Below are 14,535 nucleotides of genomic sequence, written 5' to 3'. Positions count from 1 at the left end.
AATTTGCAGTGAAAACGGAAGGGAAATTTGCACCAGACATGTGGGAACCTACAGCGCCTTGCAAAAGTATTCACCCCCCTTGGCATTTTTCGTGTTTTGTTGCCTCACAACCTGGAATTAACATGGATTGTTTGAGGATTTGCATCATTTCATTTACAGAACATGCCCACAACTTTGTAGATGTTTTTTTATTGTGAAGCAAACAACAAATAGACCAAAATAACAGAAAAAGTCAATGTGCATAACTATTCACCCCCCTAAAGTCAATACTTTGTAGAGCCACCTTTTGTGGCTATCACAGCTCCAAGTCGCTTTGGATAAGTCTCTATGAGTTTGCCACATCTTACTACTGGGATTTTTGCCCATTCCTCCTTGCAAAACCACTCCAGCTCCTTCAAGTTGGATGGTTTGCGCTTGTGAACAGCAATCTTTAAGTCTGACCACAGATTTTCTATTGGATTGCGGTCTGGGCTTTGACTAAGTCATTGCAACACATTTACATGTTTCCCCTTAAACCACTCAAGTGTTGCTTTAGCAGTGTGTTTGGGGCCATTGTCCTGCTGGAAGGTGAACCTCTGTCCTAGCCTCAAATCACACACAGAGTGGTACAGGTTTTGCTCAAGAATATCCCTGTATTTAGCACCATCCATCTTTCCCTCAACTCTGACCAGTTTCCCAGTCCTGACTGCTGAAAAACATCCCCACAGCATGATGCTGCCACCACCATGTTTCACAGTGGGGATGGTGTTCTTTGGGTGATGTGATGTGTTGGGTCTGCGCCAGACTAATGCCGTGTACACACGATCGGAATTTTGGCCCGCAAAAGACAGATGAGAGTTTGTCAAAATGCGACCGTGTGTATGCTCCATGTTTTTTTTTGCTGGCCAAATTCTAGCCAGCAAAAGATTGAGAGCATGCTCTCAATTTTTCGGTCGGGAAAAGTTTCTATCCGAAAATGTGATCGTCTGTGGCAATTCCTACGCGCAAAATTCCTATGCATGCTCGGAAACAATTTGACGCATGGTCGGAAGCATCGAACTTCATTTTCTCGGCTCGTCGTAGTGTTGTACGTCACCGCATTCTTGATGGTTGTAATTTAAACTTTTGCGTGACTGTGTGTATGCAAGGCAAGCTTGAGCGGAATCCTGTTGGAAAAGTCGTCATATCTTCTTCCGATGAGAAATCTGATCGTGTGTACGCGGCAATAGCGTTTTCTATGATCAGGGGCGGCGCCAGGTGGGTGCTTGGGAGTGCTGAAGCTCCCCCAAAAAAATCTTCAAGCACCCTGAAAATTTCCACAGAGGTATTACAGTACAGTCACAGGATTTTAAACAAATTATTTGGTACCTGCTGTGAATCCTGTCTGCAAGAGGCTAGGGACTCTTTTATAAGGTGGAGGGATACAGCCGAATAAGCCGCTAATGATCAGTTACACCCGGCAGGGGCTGGGTGGTGAGGAGCCTGCATCAGTGGCAGATTGATCCAGTGCTGATCTCCTGCATTTGCCGAAAAAAGAAGAATTTGGATGGAAGCAGCAGAGAGAGCCCAGCCCTTTGCAGTGCCCCAGGAAACCCGGAGGAAGCCGGTATTCGGAGGAGAGAAGCTGTGTTTACTTATATGGTGGGGGGAGGAGTGAGGGAGCAGAACGGAGCTGCTGCACTCAGTGCATTGCAGTCTGCAGGGCTTACTGAGCCTGCCAGTGTCAGAGGATAAGAGGGGTGTGTGTGTCACATGGTATGCTCCGAGGAGGAAGGCTTAGGAGGAGGGAGGCTGATCAGTTCTGTTTTTATTGTAGCTGCTAAGCCTGGAAGGGAGGGGGGCTTTCCAGTCCTCCGATCTATAGCAGCATGCTGCATTACACTGATTGAGGGGAATCCTCTGATATCAGCCTTCTCATTGGGCTTGGAGACATGTACTTCAATCATTAGAATGCCACGCAGATCAGGAGTACCTATTACTTACAGTGCCCAAATGATGATCAGGTGTCCCCATAACAGTGCACCATTGGACTATGGGGTCACCCTTGTGCTGTGGGCACAGTGTATGGGGTCTCCGTTGTGCTGTGGGCACAGTGTATGGGATCGCCCTCGTTCTGTGGGCACAGTGTATGGGATCGCCCTCGTTCTGTGGGCACAGTGTATGGGGTCGCCCTCATGCTGTGGACACTGTGTATGGGGTCTCCGTTGTGCTGTGGACACTGTGTATGGGGTCGCCCTCGTGCTGTGGACACTGTGTATGGGGTCGCCCTCGTGCTGTGGACACTGTGTATGGGGTCGCCCTCGTGCTGTGGACACTGTGTATGGGGTCGCCCTCGTGCTGTGGACACTGTGTATGGGGTCGCCCTCGTGCTGTGGACACTGTGTATGGGGTCGCCCTCGTGCTGTGGACACTGTGTATGGGGTCGCCCTCGTGCTGTGGACACTGTGTATGGGGTCGCCCTCGTGCTGTGGACACTGTGTATGGGGTCGCCCTCGTGCTGTGGACACTGTGTATGGGGTCGCCCTCGTGCTGTGGACACTGTGTATGGGGTCTCCGTTGTGCTGTGGACACTGTGTATGGGGTCGCCCTCTTGCTGTGGACACTGTGTATGGGGTCGCCCTCTTGCTGTGGACACTGTGTATGGGGTCGCCCTCTTGCTGTGGGCACAGTGTATGGGGTCGCCCTTGTGCTGCGGACACTGTGTATGGGGTCGCCCTCTTGCTGTGGGCACTGTGTATGGGGTCTCCGTTGTGCTGTGGGCACAGTGTATGGGATTGCCCTTGTGCTGTGGGCACAGTGTATGGGGTCGCCCTCATGCTGTGGACACTGTGTATGGGGTCGCTCTCTTGCTGTGGGCACTGTGTATGGGGTCTCCGTTGTGCTGTGGGCACAGTGTATGGGGTTGCCCTCATGCTGTGGGCACAGTGTATGGGGTCGCCCTCATGTTGTGGGCACAGTGTATGGGGTCGCCCTCATGTTGTGGGCACAGTGTATGGGGTCGCCCTCATGTTGTGGGCACAGTGTATGGGGTCACCCTCGTGCTGTGGACACTGTGTATGGGGTCACCCTCGTGCTGTGGATACTGTGTATGGGGTCGCCCTCTTGCTGTGGGCACTGTGTATGGGGTCTCCATTGTGCTGTGGACACTGTGTATGGGGTCGCCCTCGTGCTGTGGACACTGTGTATGGGGTCGCCCTCATGCTGTGGGCACAGTGTATGGGGTTGCCCTTATGCTGTGGACACTGTGTATGGGGTCGCCCTCATGCTATGGGCACAGTGTATGGGGTCGCCCTCGTGCTGCGGACACTGTGTATGGGGTCGCCCTCTTGCTGTGGGCACTGTGTATGGGGTCTCCGTTGTGCTGTGGACACTGTGTATGGGGTCGCCCTTGTGCTGTGGGCACTGTGTATGGGGTCTCCATTGTGCTGTGCGCGCTGTTTATGGGGTCACCGTTGTGCTCTGGGCCCTCTAAAGGGGGTGCTCTCTCTATGGGGTCGCTCTCTTTTTCTTTGCACTCTAAGGGCTCACTCCTAATCTGGGCACTCTAAGGGCTCACTCCTGCTCTGCACTGTATGCTGTGTACTGCTCACTGACCTCCACTGTATGCTGCTCACTGTTGTGCTGTGCTGGGTGTTCTGGCGGCCCTAACATGTACTAGGGGTTGTCATTGCTGGCCCTTATACATGCTGGGGTTTATCATCGCTGGTTCCATTTGGGCTTGTTTTATTCCCACAATCAATTATGTGTGCCAGAAGGTTCTATTTTATCTATACAATGGGCGAGACAATGAAAAAACACCCACTTTTTGGCCACACCCACTTTTGCCCAGGCCCACAAGAGCGCGACGTGTGCCGCATTAGCACCACCACTTATACTTTCAGCACCCCCCAAAAAAAAAATTTGTCTGAAGCCACCCCTGCCCATGATGGCCAAAAAGTTCAATTTCAGTCTCATCAGACCAGAGCACCTTCCTCCATACATTTTGGGAGTCTCCCACATGCCTTTTTCGCAAACTCAAAACGCGCCATTTTGTTTTATGCTGAAAGTGATGGCTTTCTTCTGGCCACTCTGCCATAAAGCCCAACTGTATGGAGCGTACGGCTTATTGTCGTCCTATGTACAGATACTCCAGTCTCTGCTGTGGAACTCTGCAGCTCCTCCAGGGTTACCTTAGATCTCTGTGCTACCTCTTTGATTAATGTCCTCCTTGCCCGCTCTGTGAGTTTTGGTGTACGGCCGTCTGTTGGCAGGTTTGCTGTTGTGCCATGTTCTTTCCATTTGGTTATGATAGATTTGATGGTGCTCCTAGGGATCATCAAAGATTTGGATATTTTTTTATAACCTAACCCTGACTTGTACTTCTCAACAACATTGTCCCTTACTTGTTTGGAGAGTTCCTTGGTCTTCATGGCAGTGTTTGGTTAGTGGTGCCTCTTGCTTAGGTGTTGCAGCCTCTGGGGCCTTTCAAAAGGGTGTGTATATGTAATGACAGATCATGTGACACTTAGATTGCACACAGGTGGACATCATTTCACTAATTATGTGACTTCTGAGGGTAATTGGTTGTGCCAGAGCTTTTTATGTGCTTCATAACAAAGGGGGTGAATACATACGCACATGCCAATTATCATTTTTTTTATTTCTGAAAAATAGTTTTATGTATATATTTTTCTAAATTTACTTCACCAACTTAGACTATTGTGTTCTGATCCATCACATATAATTCAGATTAAAAAAACATTGAACTAAAGGCTGTAATGTAACAAAATAGGTAAAAAGCCAAGGGGGGGAAGGGGGGTGAATACTTTTGCCAGGCACTGTAGCCTTAGATTTATCAGAACCTTGTAATAGGAGCACCTACCTAAACGATTCCTTCAATTTCTATCCAAATGGGTAGACCTCATTGAACGATTTTTGGTGGATCTAAAGGAGATTGTACAGTCAGATTATGTGTGTGTTGGTGATCAAGCAGATTAGGGGTGATCATATATATATCTGTCCATAAAAGACATAAAATTGCCTAAAAGTTCCTGTAGACCCAAACTTAGTGACATTTTGTTTGCTAAGACTTTTCTTTAAATAAAATAGTTGTTTCCAATTTTTTTTTTATTCTTTGTTACATCCGATAACTGTTGATCTCCTGTATTCTTTTTGCTACCACTTCCTACATACATGCGCTCCATTAGTGGTTGCATGGATTTCTTCAGGATGGCTTTCCTGATGGTGACAACGTGCCTGTTAGGGCACTTTCACACTGGGGCGGGCGCTTTTAACCGCTTCAGCCCAGAAAAATTTTACCCCCTTCCTGACCAGAGCACTTTTTGGCGATTCGGCACTGCGTCGCTTTAACTGACAATTGCGTGGTCGTGCGACGTTACACCCAAACAAAATTCATGTCCTTTTTTTCCCACAAATAGAGCTTTCTTTTGGTGGTATTTGATCACCTCTGTGGTTTTTATATTTTGCGCTATAAACAAAAAAAGAGCGACGATTTTGAAAAAAAAGCAATATTTTTTATTTTTTGCTATAATAAATATCCCCAAAAAAAAAAAATATATATATATAAAAAAAAAAATTCCTCAGTTTAGGCCAATACATATTTTTAGTAAAAAAAAAAATCGCATTAAGCGTACATTGATTGGTTTGCGCAAAAGTTATAGCGTCTACAAAATAGGGGATAGTTTTATGGCATTTTTCTTCTTCTTTTTTTTTTTATTAGTAATGGCGGCGATCAGCAATTCTTATCGTGACTGCGATATTATGGCGGACACATCGGACACTTTTTTGACACTATTTTGGGACCATTGTCATTTATACATCAGTCAGTACTATAAAAATGCACCGATTACTGTATAAATGACACTGGCAGGGAAGGGGTTAAACACTAGAGGGTGATCAAGGGGTTAAGTGTGTCCTAGGGAGTGATTCTAACTGTGGGGGGGATGGGCTCACTACAACATGACAGAGAGCAGTAGATCCCTATCATGTCACTAGGCAGAACAGGGAAATGCCTTGTTTACATCTCCCCATTCTGACGCTCCGTGATACAATCGCGGGCCCCCAACGGACATCGAGTTCACGGGACCCGCGGGCACGGCCACGCTGTACGCGCACACCCACTAGCTCCGCAAATTAAAGGGGATGTATAGGTACGCCCATTTGCCCATCGCTGCCATTGTGCCGACGTATATCGGCGTGTGGCGGTCGGCAAGTGGTTAATAAAAGTTATAGTACGGCTTCTATGAATGGAGGACAAGCAGATGAATGAGAGTTCCACCTCTTCCGTTCATAGATCACTTTTCATTGCTGGAAGCGATAGCATAGCTTCTATGAATGAAGGATGGATGGATGAATGAAAAGTCTACCCCCTCCATTCATAGATCGCTTTTTATTGCTGGAATCGATAGTACAGCTTCTATGAATGGAAGATGGGTGGATGAATAAAAGGTCCTCCTTCATTCATAAAGTGCTTTTCATTGCTGAAAGTGATAGTACAGCTTCTATGAACGGAGGACGGACGGTTGAACAAAAGGTCCACCTCCTCCATTCATAGATCGCTTTTCATTGCTGGAAGCGATGGTGCAGCTTCTGTAAATGGAAGATGGGTGGATGAATAAAAGGTCCACCTCCTCCATTCATAAAGGGCTTTTCATTGCTGAAAGCGATAGTACAGCTTCTATGAACGGAGGACGGTTGAACGAAAGGTCCACCTCCTCCATTCATAGATCGGTTTTCATTGCTGAAAGGGATCGTACAGCTTCTCTAAATGTAGGATGGAGGCAGAAAGGGTGGGTACAGTCATCACTCTAGAGGAGCACCTATGACAGGTCCATACCTCCCAACTTTTTGAGATGGGAATGAGGGATGCCTATCAGCAAAAGTATGCAGGCATAGGACACACCCCTTGCCACGCCCCCTTAAAGGGGTATTGTACAAAAAAACAAGATTGGTTAAACCCACAAGTGCTTTTTTTTTTTTACCACTACTCTTCCTTTATATTGGCTTTTGGAATTTACAAATGCAGCAATTTAGAAATCAGATGAAAGGTTTAGCTCTGGAAAACACTTTTTGATAGATAAAAAGTGCATTTTATATACATCTATATAGAGAAGACCAAAATGAGGGACAGAGGGACATTGCTCGAAATCAGGGACAGTCCCTCGAAATCAGGGACAGTTGGGAGCTATGCAGGTCCAGCGTCTGTATTAACCCCTGCAGCACCAAAGATTATGGCTGAAGGGTATGGGAAGGGGACAGAGGACTGATTTCCAATGTGACATCCGACACCAGCACAAGGGAAACTGAAATCTAATGTCCCTTGTGCTGATTTTTTTTTTTTTCACCTAAACTTAGGCTTTAAATCCAGTAGTGATTCCCCTGCTTAGTATACCTGACAGGTACACTTTAAATGGAGGCAATAGATCTGGAGCTTCGTAATGTTCATGTGTTTTCTGTGTGAGATCAGATGCATTTAAATTGCCTAATATGTGCAGCTAAAGCAGGTCATTTCTTGGAGTGCACATCTGTGCGTGCCGTTAATTGAAAATATTATGCAAATGCGAGCGGGTGTACGACCACGCAGGTGTAATTTCACAGACATGTGGATTGATGTGAGCCGGTGTGCATTGTGGGGGAGAAGTCATACATCTCCGGAGACAGCCAATGAGGTGCGGAGAGGCAAGGAATACACTGATGGGAAGATGAACAAATATAATTAAAGCTATTATTAAATAGGGGGATCTCTTCATGGAATTCAAACAGCGAAAGGGCGGAGGGATGGCACGGAATACAAAGAGCAAATAACGCACAGCAAAACACTAGCTGCTGCTTCTTTAACCACCGCAATACCGGGCACTTATACCCCCTTCCTGCCCAGGCCATTTTTCAGATTTCAGCGCTGTCACACTTTGACAATTGCGCGGTCATGCTACACTGTAACCACGTGAAATTTGTATTATTTTCTTCACGCAAATAGAGCGTTCTTTTGGTGGTATTTAATCACTCCTGGGTTTTTTATTTTTTCCAAAAAAAAAAGTTTTTCTTAGTTTCTGTCAGTAAATTGTGTAAATAAGTGATTTTTATCCTTCACTGATGGGCGCTGATGAGGTGGCACTGATGAGGAGGTAGGGCCGGGGAAAAAAATCGATTCAAATCTTGAATCGAGTTGAGAGGTCAGATCGATTCAAAATTTAAGCAAATCGATTTTTTTAGATTTTTTTTTTTTTTTTTTTCACTGCGCCAGTCCTGAGGAGCTGCGGGCAGGAGTTTTTAGGCGAGGCCGCGGCCTCACCTAAAACCTCCTGCCCGTTGCTCTTCAGGACCGGCGCGGTTGCTGCGGACTAGGCAGAAGCCGTGGCCTCGCCTAAAAACTCCTGCCCGCAGCTCCTCAGGACCGGCGCGGTGTCCAAAAAAAAAAACTCGATTCGAATCCTGAATCGAGTTTTTTTTTTAGAAAATCTCTCAGCCCTATGAGGAGGCACGAATATGCCGCACTGATAGGTGGCACCGATGAGCACTGATAGGCGGCACTGATGGGTAGCACTGGTGGGCATTGGGCGCACATAGGCGGCACTGGTGGGCACAGATAGGCAGCACTGGTGGGCACAGATAGGCGGCACTGATGGGCACTGGGCATTGATGGGTGACATGGGCACCAGTGATGGGCATTGATGGGCAGCACTCACTGGCATCACTGATGGCCACTGATTGCTGGCACGTGTGGGCACAGATTGGTGCCAATTGTGGGCACTGATTGCTGGCAATGGCATTGCTGGCACTTAATTGAAATCAGGGCACTGATGATCAGTGCCCTGATTACATCCCTAGATGTCCTCTGTGAGGAGATGCCGCTGATCAGCTCTCCTCTCGCTCTGTCAGTGTGGCGAGGAGCACCGATTACCGGCATCTCCGTGTTTACATGTGACCGGCTGATTGGACACAGACGATCACATGGTTAAAGAGCCATGGCCGTGGCTCTTTACACAGATTGGGGTCGCGCCGTATCCTAGCAACATGGCGCAGCTGTGATCGCCGCCCTGCGTGCCCCCGGGGGCGCGCAAGAGCGGTCGTTCTGGAGGGCTGTCATATGACGTCCACCCAGAACGAGAGCTGCACTGCCCAGCCCCCGTTTGACGGCCGGCAGGCAGGAAGTGGTTAAAGGGGGAACTCCAACAAAGATCCTAATTGAGGTTTAGGCTGCATTAACACAACCGTAAAAACATGCATAGCCAGGTGTTTTTTAAACTCTTCATGCCTAAGCCTTTTTCTGACACTTGTTGCTTACAAGTTAAAATCTGTAATTTTTTGCTAGAAAATTACTTAGAACCCCCCAAAACATAATATATATAAATGTATAATATTTTTAGCAGAGACCCCAGAGAATAAAATGGAGATTGTTGCAATATTTTATGTCACACTGTATTTGCGCAGCAGTCTTTCAAATGCAATTTTTTTGGAAGAAATACACTTTCATGGCTTAAAAAAAACAAACAATAAAACTAGCCCAATTTTTTTGTATAATGTGAAAGATGATGTTACGCTGTGTAAATAGTTACCTAACATGTCATGCTTTAAAGATGCGCCCACTCTTGGAATGGCGACAAACTACCGGTACTTTAAAATTTCCATAGGCGATGTTTTAGAAGTTTCTACAGGTTACTAGTTTAGGGTTACAGAGAAGGTTTTGGGCTAGAATTATTGCTCTCACTCTAACGATCGTGGCAATACCTCATATGTGTGGTTTGAACACTGTTTACATTTACGGGTGTGACTTGCGTATGAGTTTGCTTCTGCGTGTGAGCACGGGGGGGGAGGGGGCGCTTTAAATTTTTTTTTTTTCTTTCTTAATTTATTTTATTTTATTTATTTTTGCACTGTCCCTTACATTTTTTTTTATTGCTGTCAGAAGGAATGTAAACAGTATTAGGCATCTGACAGGTACTCTTTATGGTGGGATCTGGGGTCTATACGACCCCAAATCCCTCTTTTGCACTTAAAAGCATTCAAATAGCCACGTTTTGAATACTGTCATTGTTTTAAATTTGGCGCCTTTAAGGCTTCCGTAAACCGGAAGTGATGTCATGACATCGCTTGCAGGCTACTCGATCCGAGACCCGATCAAAGCCATTTCCGGCATTGTTCGGGTCTCTGGCCAGCCCCTGGTGGGATTGGAGAGCCCGGATGAGCCACGGAAGGTGGTGGGAAGGGGGGGGGATGACATCTCATTCTCCCACTGCTTGTAATAACTGGTCATGCAATGCTGTACTGTACCCCAATGAAATTTAGATTTCTTTTAGTAGTACTTGATCACCACCAGGTTTTTTATTATATAGATGAAAAAAGACTGGAGAAATTTGAAAAGAGACAATATTTTTTACTATTTACTATAAAACATATCCAATAAAGAAATTAAAATCAAAAGTCTTCATAAATTTTGGCCAAAATGTATTCTGCTACATGTCTTTGATAAAAAAAAAAAAAAAAAAAAAATTCCCATATAAATTAACAACTTCACCTTAGGTGGACGTCATATGACATCCTGGAGTTTAAGTGGTTAAATCTGAATGATGACTGCGGGCTGCCGAGATCGCTTCTTCTTTTTTTGGGGGGGGGATTTTTTTAGGCTTTCCAGCCTAGAGGCGAGATCTGGGGACTTATAGACCCCAGACCTCGCTGTAAAGGGGGCCTGTCATGCCATCTTCCTATTACAAGGGATGTTTACATTCCTTCAAAAAGAAAAGTGATCAAAACAAAAACAAAAAATTAAAGGCAAAGTGTCAAAAAAATAAATAAAAGTAAAATCAACAATAAAAAAAAAAAATAAAAATTAAAGCGCCAACCCCCCCCCGTGCTTCACAGCGAATGCATACGTACATCACACCCGCATATGTAAACGGCGTTCAAACCACACATGTGAGGTATCGCCATGAACGTTAGAGCAAAAGCAATAATTCTAGCCCAAGACCTCCTTTGTAACTCTAAACAGGTAACCTGTAAAAATTTTTATAGCGTTGTCTATGGAGATATTTAAGTACCAAGGTTTGGCGCCATTGCACAAGTGTGCGCAATTTTAAAGCGTGACATGTTAAGTATTTACTTGGCGTAACATCAGCTTTCACATTAAATTACATTACAAAAAATCGGGCTAACTTTAGTGTTTTTTTTTTTTTTTTGTAATTCAAGAAACCGTTTTCTTTCCAAAAAAAACACGTTTGAGAAATTGCTGCACAAATACCGTGTGACATACAGTAAAAAGTTGCAATGACCACCATTTTATTCCCTAGGGTCTCTGCAAAAAAAAACATATATAATGTTTGGGGGTTCTGAGTAATTTTCTTGTAAAAAAATTATGATTTTTACATGTAAGAGAGGAGTGCCAGAATTGGCCCGTACATGTTTGCATTCTTTCGAGTCCTGATTAGAATTGGCCCGCCTATGTTACGCCCCTTGTTACCATAAAAGTACAATTGTAATATTAATGTAATACCTACGTAATCATGTGCATAAAAACCTTCAACTGCGTCAAATAAAACAGAACAGTTATTTGGAAAGATGCTGAGCGTATCTTTTGTGTCTGTTCCCTACTGCAGTAGTTATTATTCATTTGGAACCACTAATCAATATGAGGATAGGAGTTGCATATATATAACATTTCCAGAATAGAGTGTATATTGATTGTTTTTTGTGAAAGTTATAGCGTCTCTACATTCTACAAACTATGGGATATATACTGGAATTTTTATTAACTGACTAACTGCCATTGACATCACCAGTGACACTAATACGGTGATCAGTGATAATGCTCAATACCTCCCAACTGTCCCAGGATTTGATCCCGGTAAACCCCAGGCCGGCCGGCGGATCAAGGCTTTGTCTTCCTCCATCAAGTGTTCCTCATTCTGAAGTTCAAAAGTTGGGAGGATACTATATACTGTCACTGTACTAATGAAACTGGCTGAGAAGGGGTTAAGATCTATGGGCAAACAAGGGGATAATTGTGTGCCTAACTGTGTGTAATGTATGCTGATCTTTTACTACTGATAAATTTGTTTTTTCTTCCCTTTGCAGGGAAAAGAAACAAAAAGAGATTGTTCTCTCTTTTCAGAGCCCTGTGTTGATTGTCACCTTGGGGATCTAGGCTTTGATTTGATGCAGCCGATCAGCAGGTTCCCCTCCCCCCCATGAATCATTGGCCAGGATCTGTTGACAGACTCCAGCTGTGTCAAATCCCAGGGGAGTAGGCGCGCAAAGCCCTGTTAGGCAGGAGAGAAGACAGGAATTTTCTTTGCTGCAGTTCCACTTTCACATACAGGTCTCCTCTCCACCTCCAACCTGTGACTGGATAGTGAAAAGAGAAGACTCAAGCTGATGAGTTCATCCCTCCATCACTCTGCTCTCTTCTCCTATCAATATGGCATTTTGCAATGCCACCTGTATGATTCCTTGTGCTACACCCCCCTCCTCCAGTCTGAGCTCTGCTGTACAGAGGCTGATACCAAGTCGAATTCAAGTACTTACATTGCTTACATTTAAACAAAATACATTTAATGAATAGAGCTGCATTCATTTGTATCCTTTTATATCTACCTGGAGTTCAGCTATAACATTTCCTGCCTGCCTAGCGTCTGTTTAAGAGGTTTTCAACGCTCAGGGATGGGAAGGATCAGGAATCATGTGACCACTGTGGTTGGTTGTCATAGTGGTCACATGCAGGGGCGGACTGACAACTCATGGGGCCCCCGGGCAATAGGAGATTATGGTGCCCCTGGGCAATAGGAGAAGATTATGGGGCCCCCGGGCAATAGGAGATTATGTGGCCCCCAGGCAATAGGAGATTATGGGGCCCCCAGGCAATAGATTATGGGGCCACACAGTATACACACACACATACAGTATACACACACAGACACACAATATATACACACAGTATACACACACAGAATACACATACACACACTGAAAAGGTACTGGAGAGGCGGGGCAGCTATAATCTTGGGATTTTTAAAAAAACACAGATTTTTACATACTGTCCCTGGTTTTATTAAGGCTGGCAACCCTGATGGGGCCCTCGGACAGTGCCCGAGTGCCCGAATGTTCAGTCCGCCCCTGGTCACATGATGTGGTGCCAGTCCCGCCAACTACTGATAGTTAGTCCAAATCGAGAGGTTGGGAGTGCACAGTGAGCGCTTTTAGCACAGAAACATCAGCCGCCCAGGGACGCATGTGCGGCATGTAGGCGGTAAAAGCCCCGCTTTTGCCACCGCCAATGTGTGTTGCACAGGCAGCAACAGGTTAATGGAGGCAATGGCTGTAGCTTTGGAATGCAGCAAGCCAACATTTAGCAGTCTCTGAAAGGCTACTTTATTGTTTGATCTTTCCGTTCGGTGCCAGGTTCCACGTCAGCGATCTTCATGTTCTCCATGTTATAAGATCAAACTACGTATTTAGCGTCCTCCTTGGCAAAGTTTTGCAAGTTTCCTAGACCAAGCTGAACACGAAGCGGCCACAGTCAGATAATTACAGTACGCGCATGCAGATTTCCAACCCTCTGGGGAATAGTTGATGATGTAGTGGATCACCTACCTGTCAGGTGAGACATCCTCACAAGCAGATGGATCCGATACCACTGACACTTCATCTTTCACATTCATTCCTTGGAGAGTTTATCCACGGCTCCGAAACAGGAAGTCTGGAACCTCTTTCTGAAAAAAAAAAAACCCATCACTTGCAAGACATAATTATAGGGTTTGCGCACTAAAAAGATTAACTGCGCTGATGCCAGAAAATTTAAAAAAATACAATACAATATATATATATATATATATATATATATATATATATATATATATATATATATATATATATATATATATGTATATACACACAGACATATATATATATATATATATATATATATATATATATATACATACTACATACATACATACCAACAAACTTTTTGAGATGGGAATGAGTGACACCTATCAGCAAAATTATGCAGGCATAGGACACACCCACTGCCACGCCCCTTTAAAGGAGAATTGTACAAAAAAAAACAAGATTGGTTAAACCCACAAGTGCTTTTTTACCACTACTATTCATTTATATTGGCTTTTGGAATTTACAAATGCAGCAATTTAGAATTCAGATGAAAGGTTTAGGCCTGGGAAACATTTTTTTGATAGATAAAAAGTGCATTTTTTATACATTTTATATAGATCCGACCAAAATGAGGGACAAATGGGGAGGAATAAGGGACAGGGGGACATTGCTCCAAATCAGGGACAGTTGGGAGATCTATCTCTATCTATCTATCTATCTATCTATCTATCTATCTATCTATCTATCTATCTATCTATCTATCTATCTATCTATAAGCGGGCTGTTACCGTCACCTTTTTTACCTCTATTTCACCGGAACCGGGTCTAGGGTCCTGTTGTGTTTACCACAAACAATGTAGGCACCGGACACTTGAGTATCTTTTCCAATGCTTTAATAAACGTAAATTGAAGGAAGTAGCAGGAAAGAGGTAGAGGGAAAGTTGCAGGGAAGCTCAA

The 14,535-nt window shown here is 44.7% G+C and overlaps 1 protein-coding gene across 1 annotated transcript in view; it reads right to left on the bottom strand.

Moving 5' to 3' along the window:
- Window positions 1-13,681, bottom strand: part of SLC35B1 (solute carrier family 35 member B1) — a 59,363-nt gene extending 45,682 nt beyond the window's left edge. Inside the window, exon 1 of the mRNA XM_073607802.1 lies at window positions 13,561-13,681. Coding sequence (XP_073463903.1) covers window positions 13,561-13,628 — 68 coding nt within the window. The 5' untranslated portion in view covers window positions 13,629-13,681. The remainder of the gene's footprint in view (window positions 1-13,560) is intronic.
- Window positions 13,682-14,535: the final 854 nt, after the last annotated feature.

Source organism: Aquarana catesbeiana, linkage group LG12, assembly GCF_042186555.1.
Source record: "Aquarana catesbeiana isolate 2022-GZ linkage group LG12, ASM4218655v1, whole genome shotgun sequence".
In the NCBI taxonomy this organism is placed as follows: Eukaryota; Metazoa; Chordata; class Amphibia; order Anura; family Ranidae; genus Aquarana; species Aquarana catesbeiana.
This window is presented reverse-complemented; position numbering and strand designations above follow the sequence as displayed.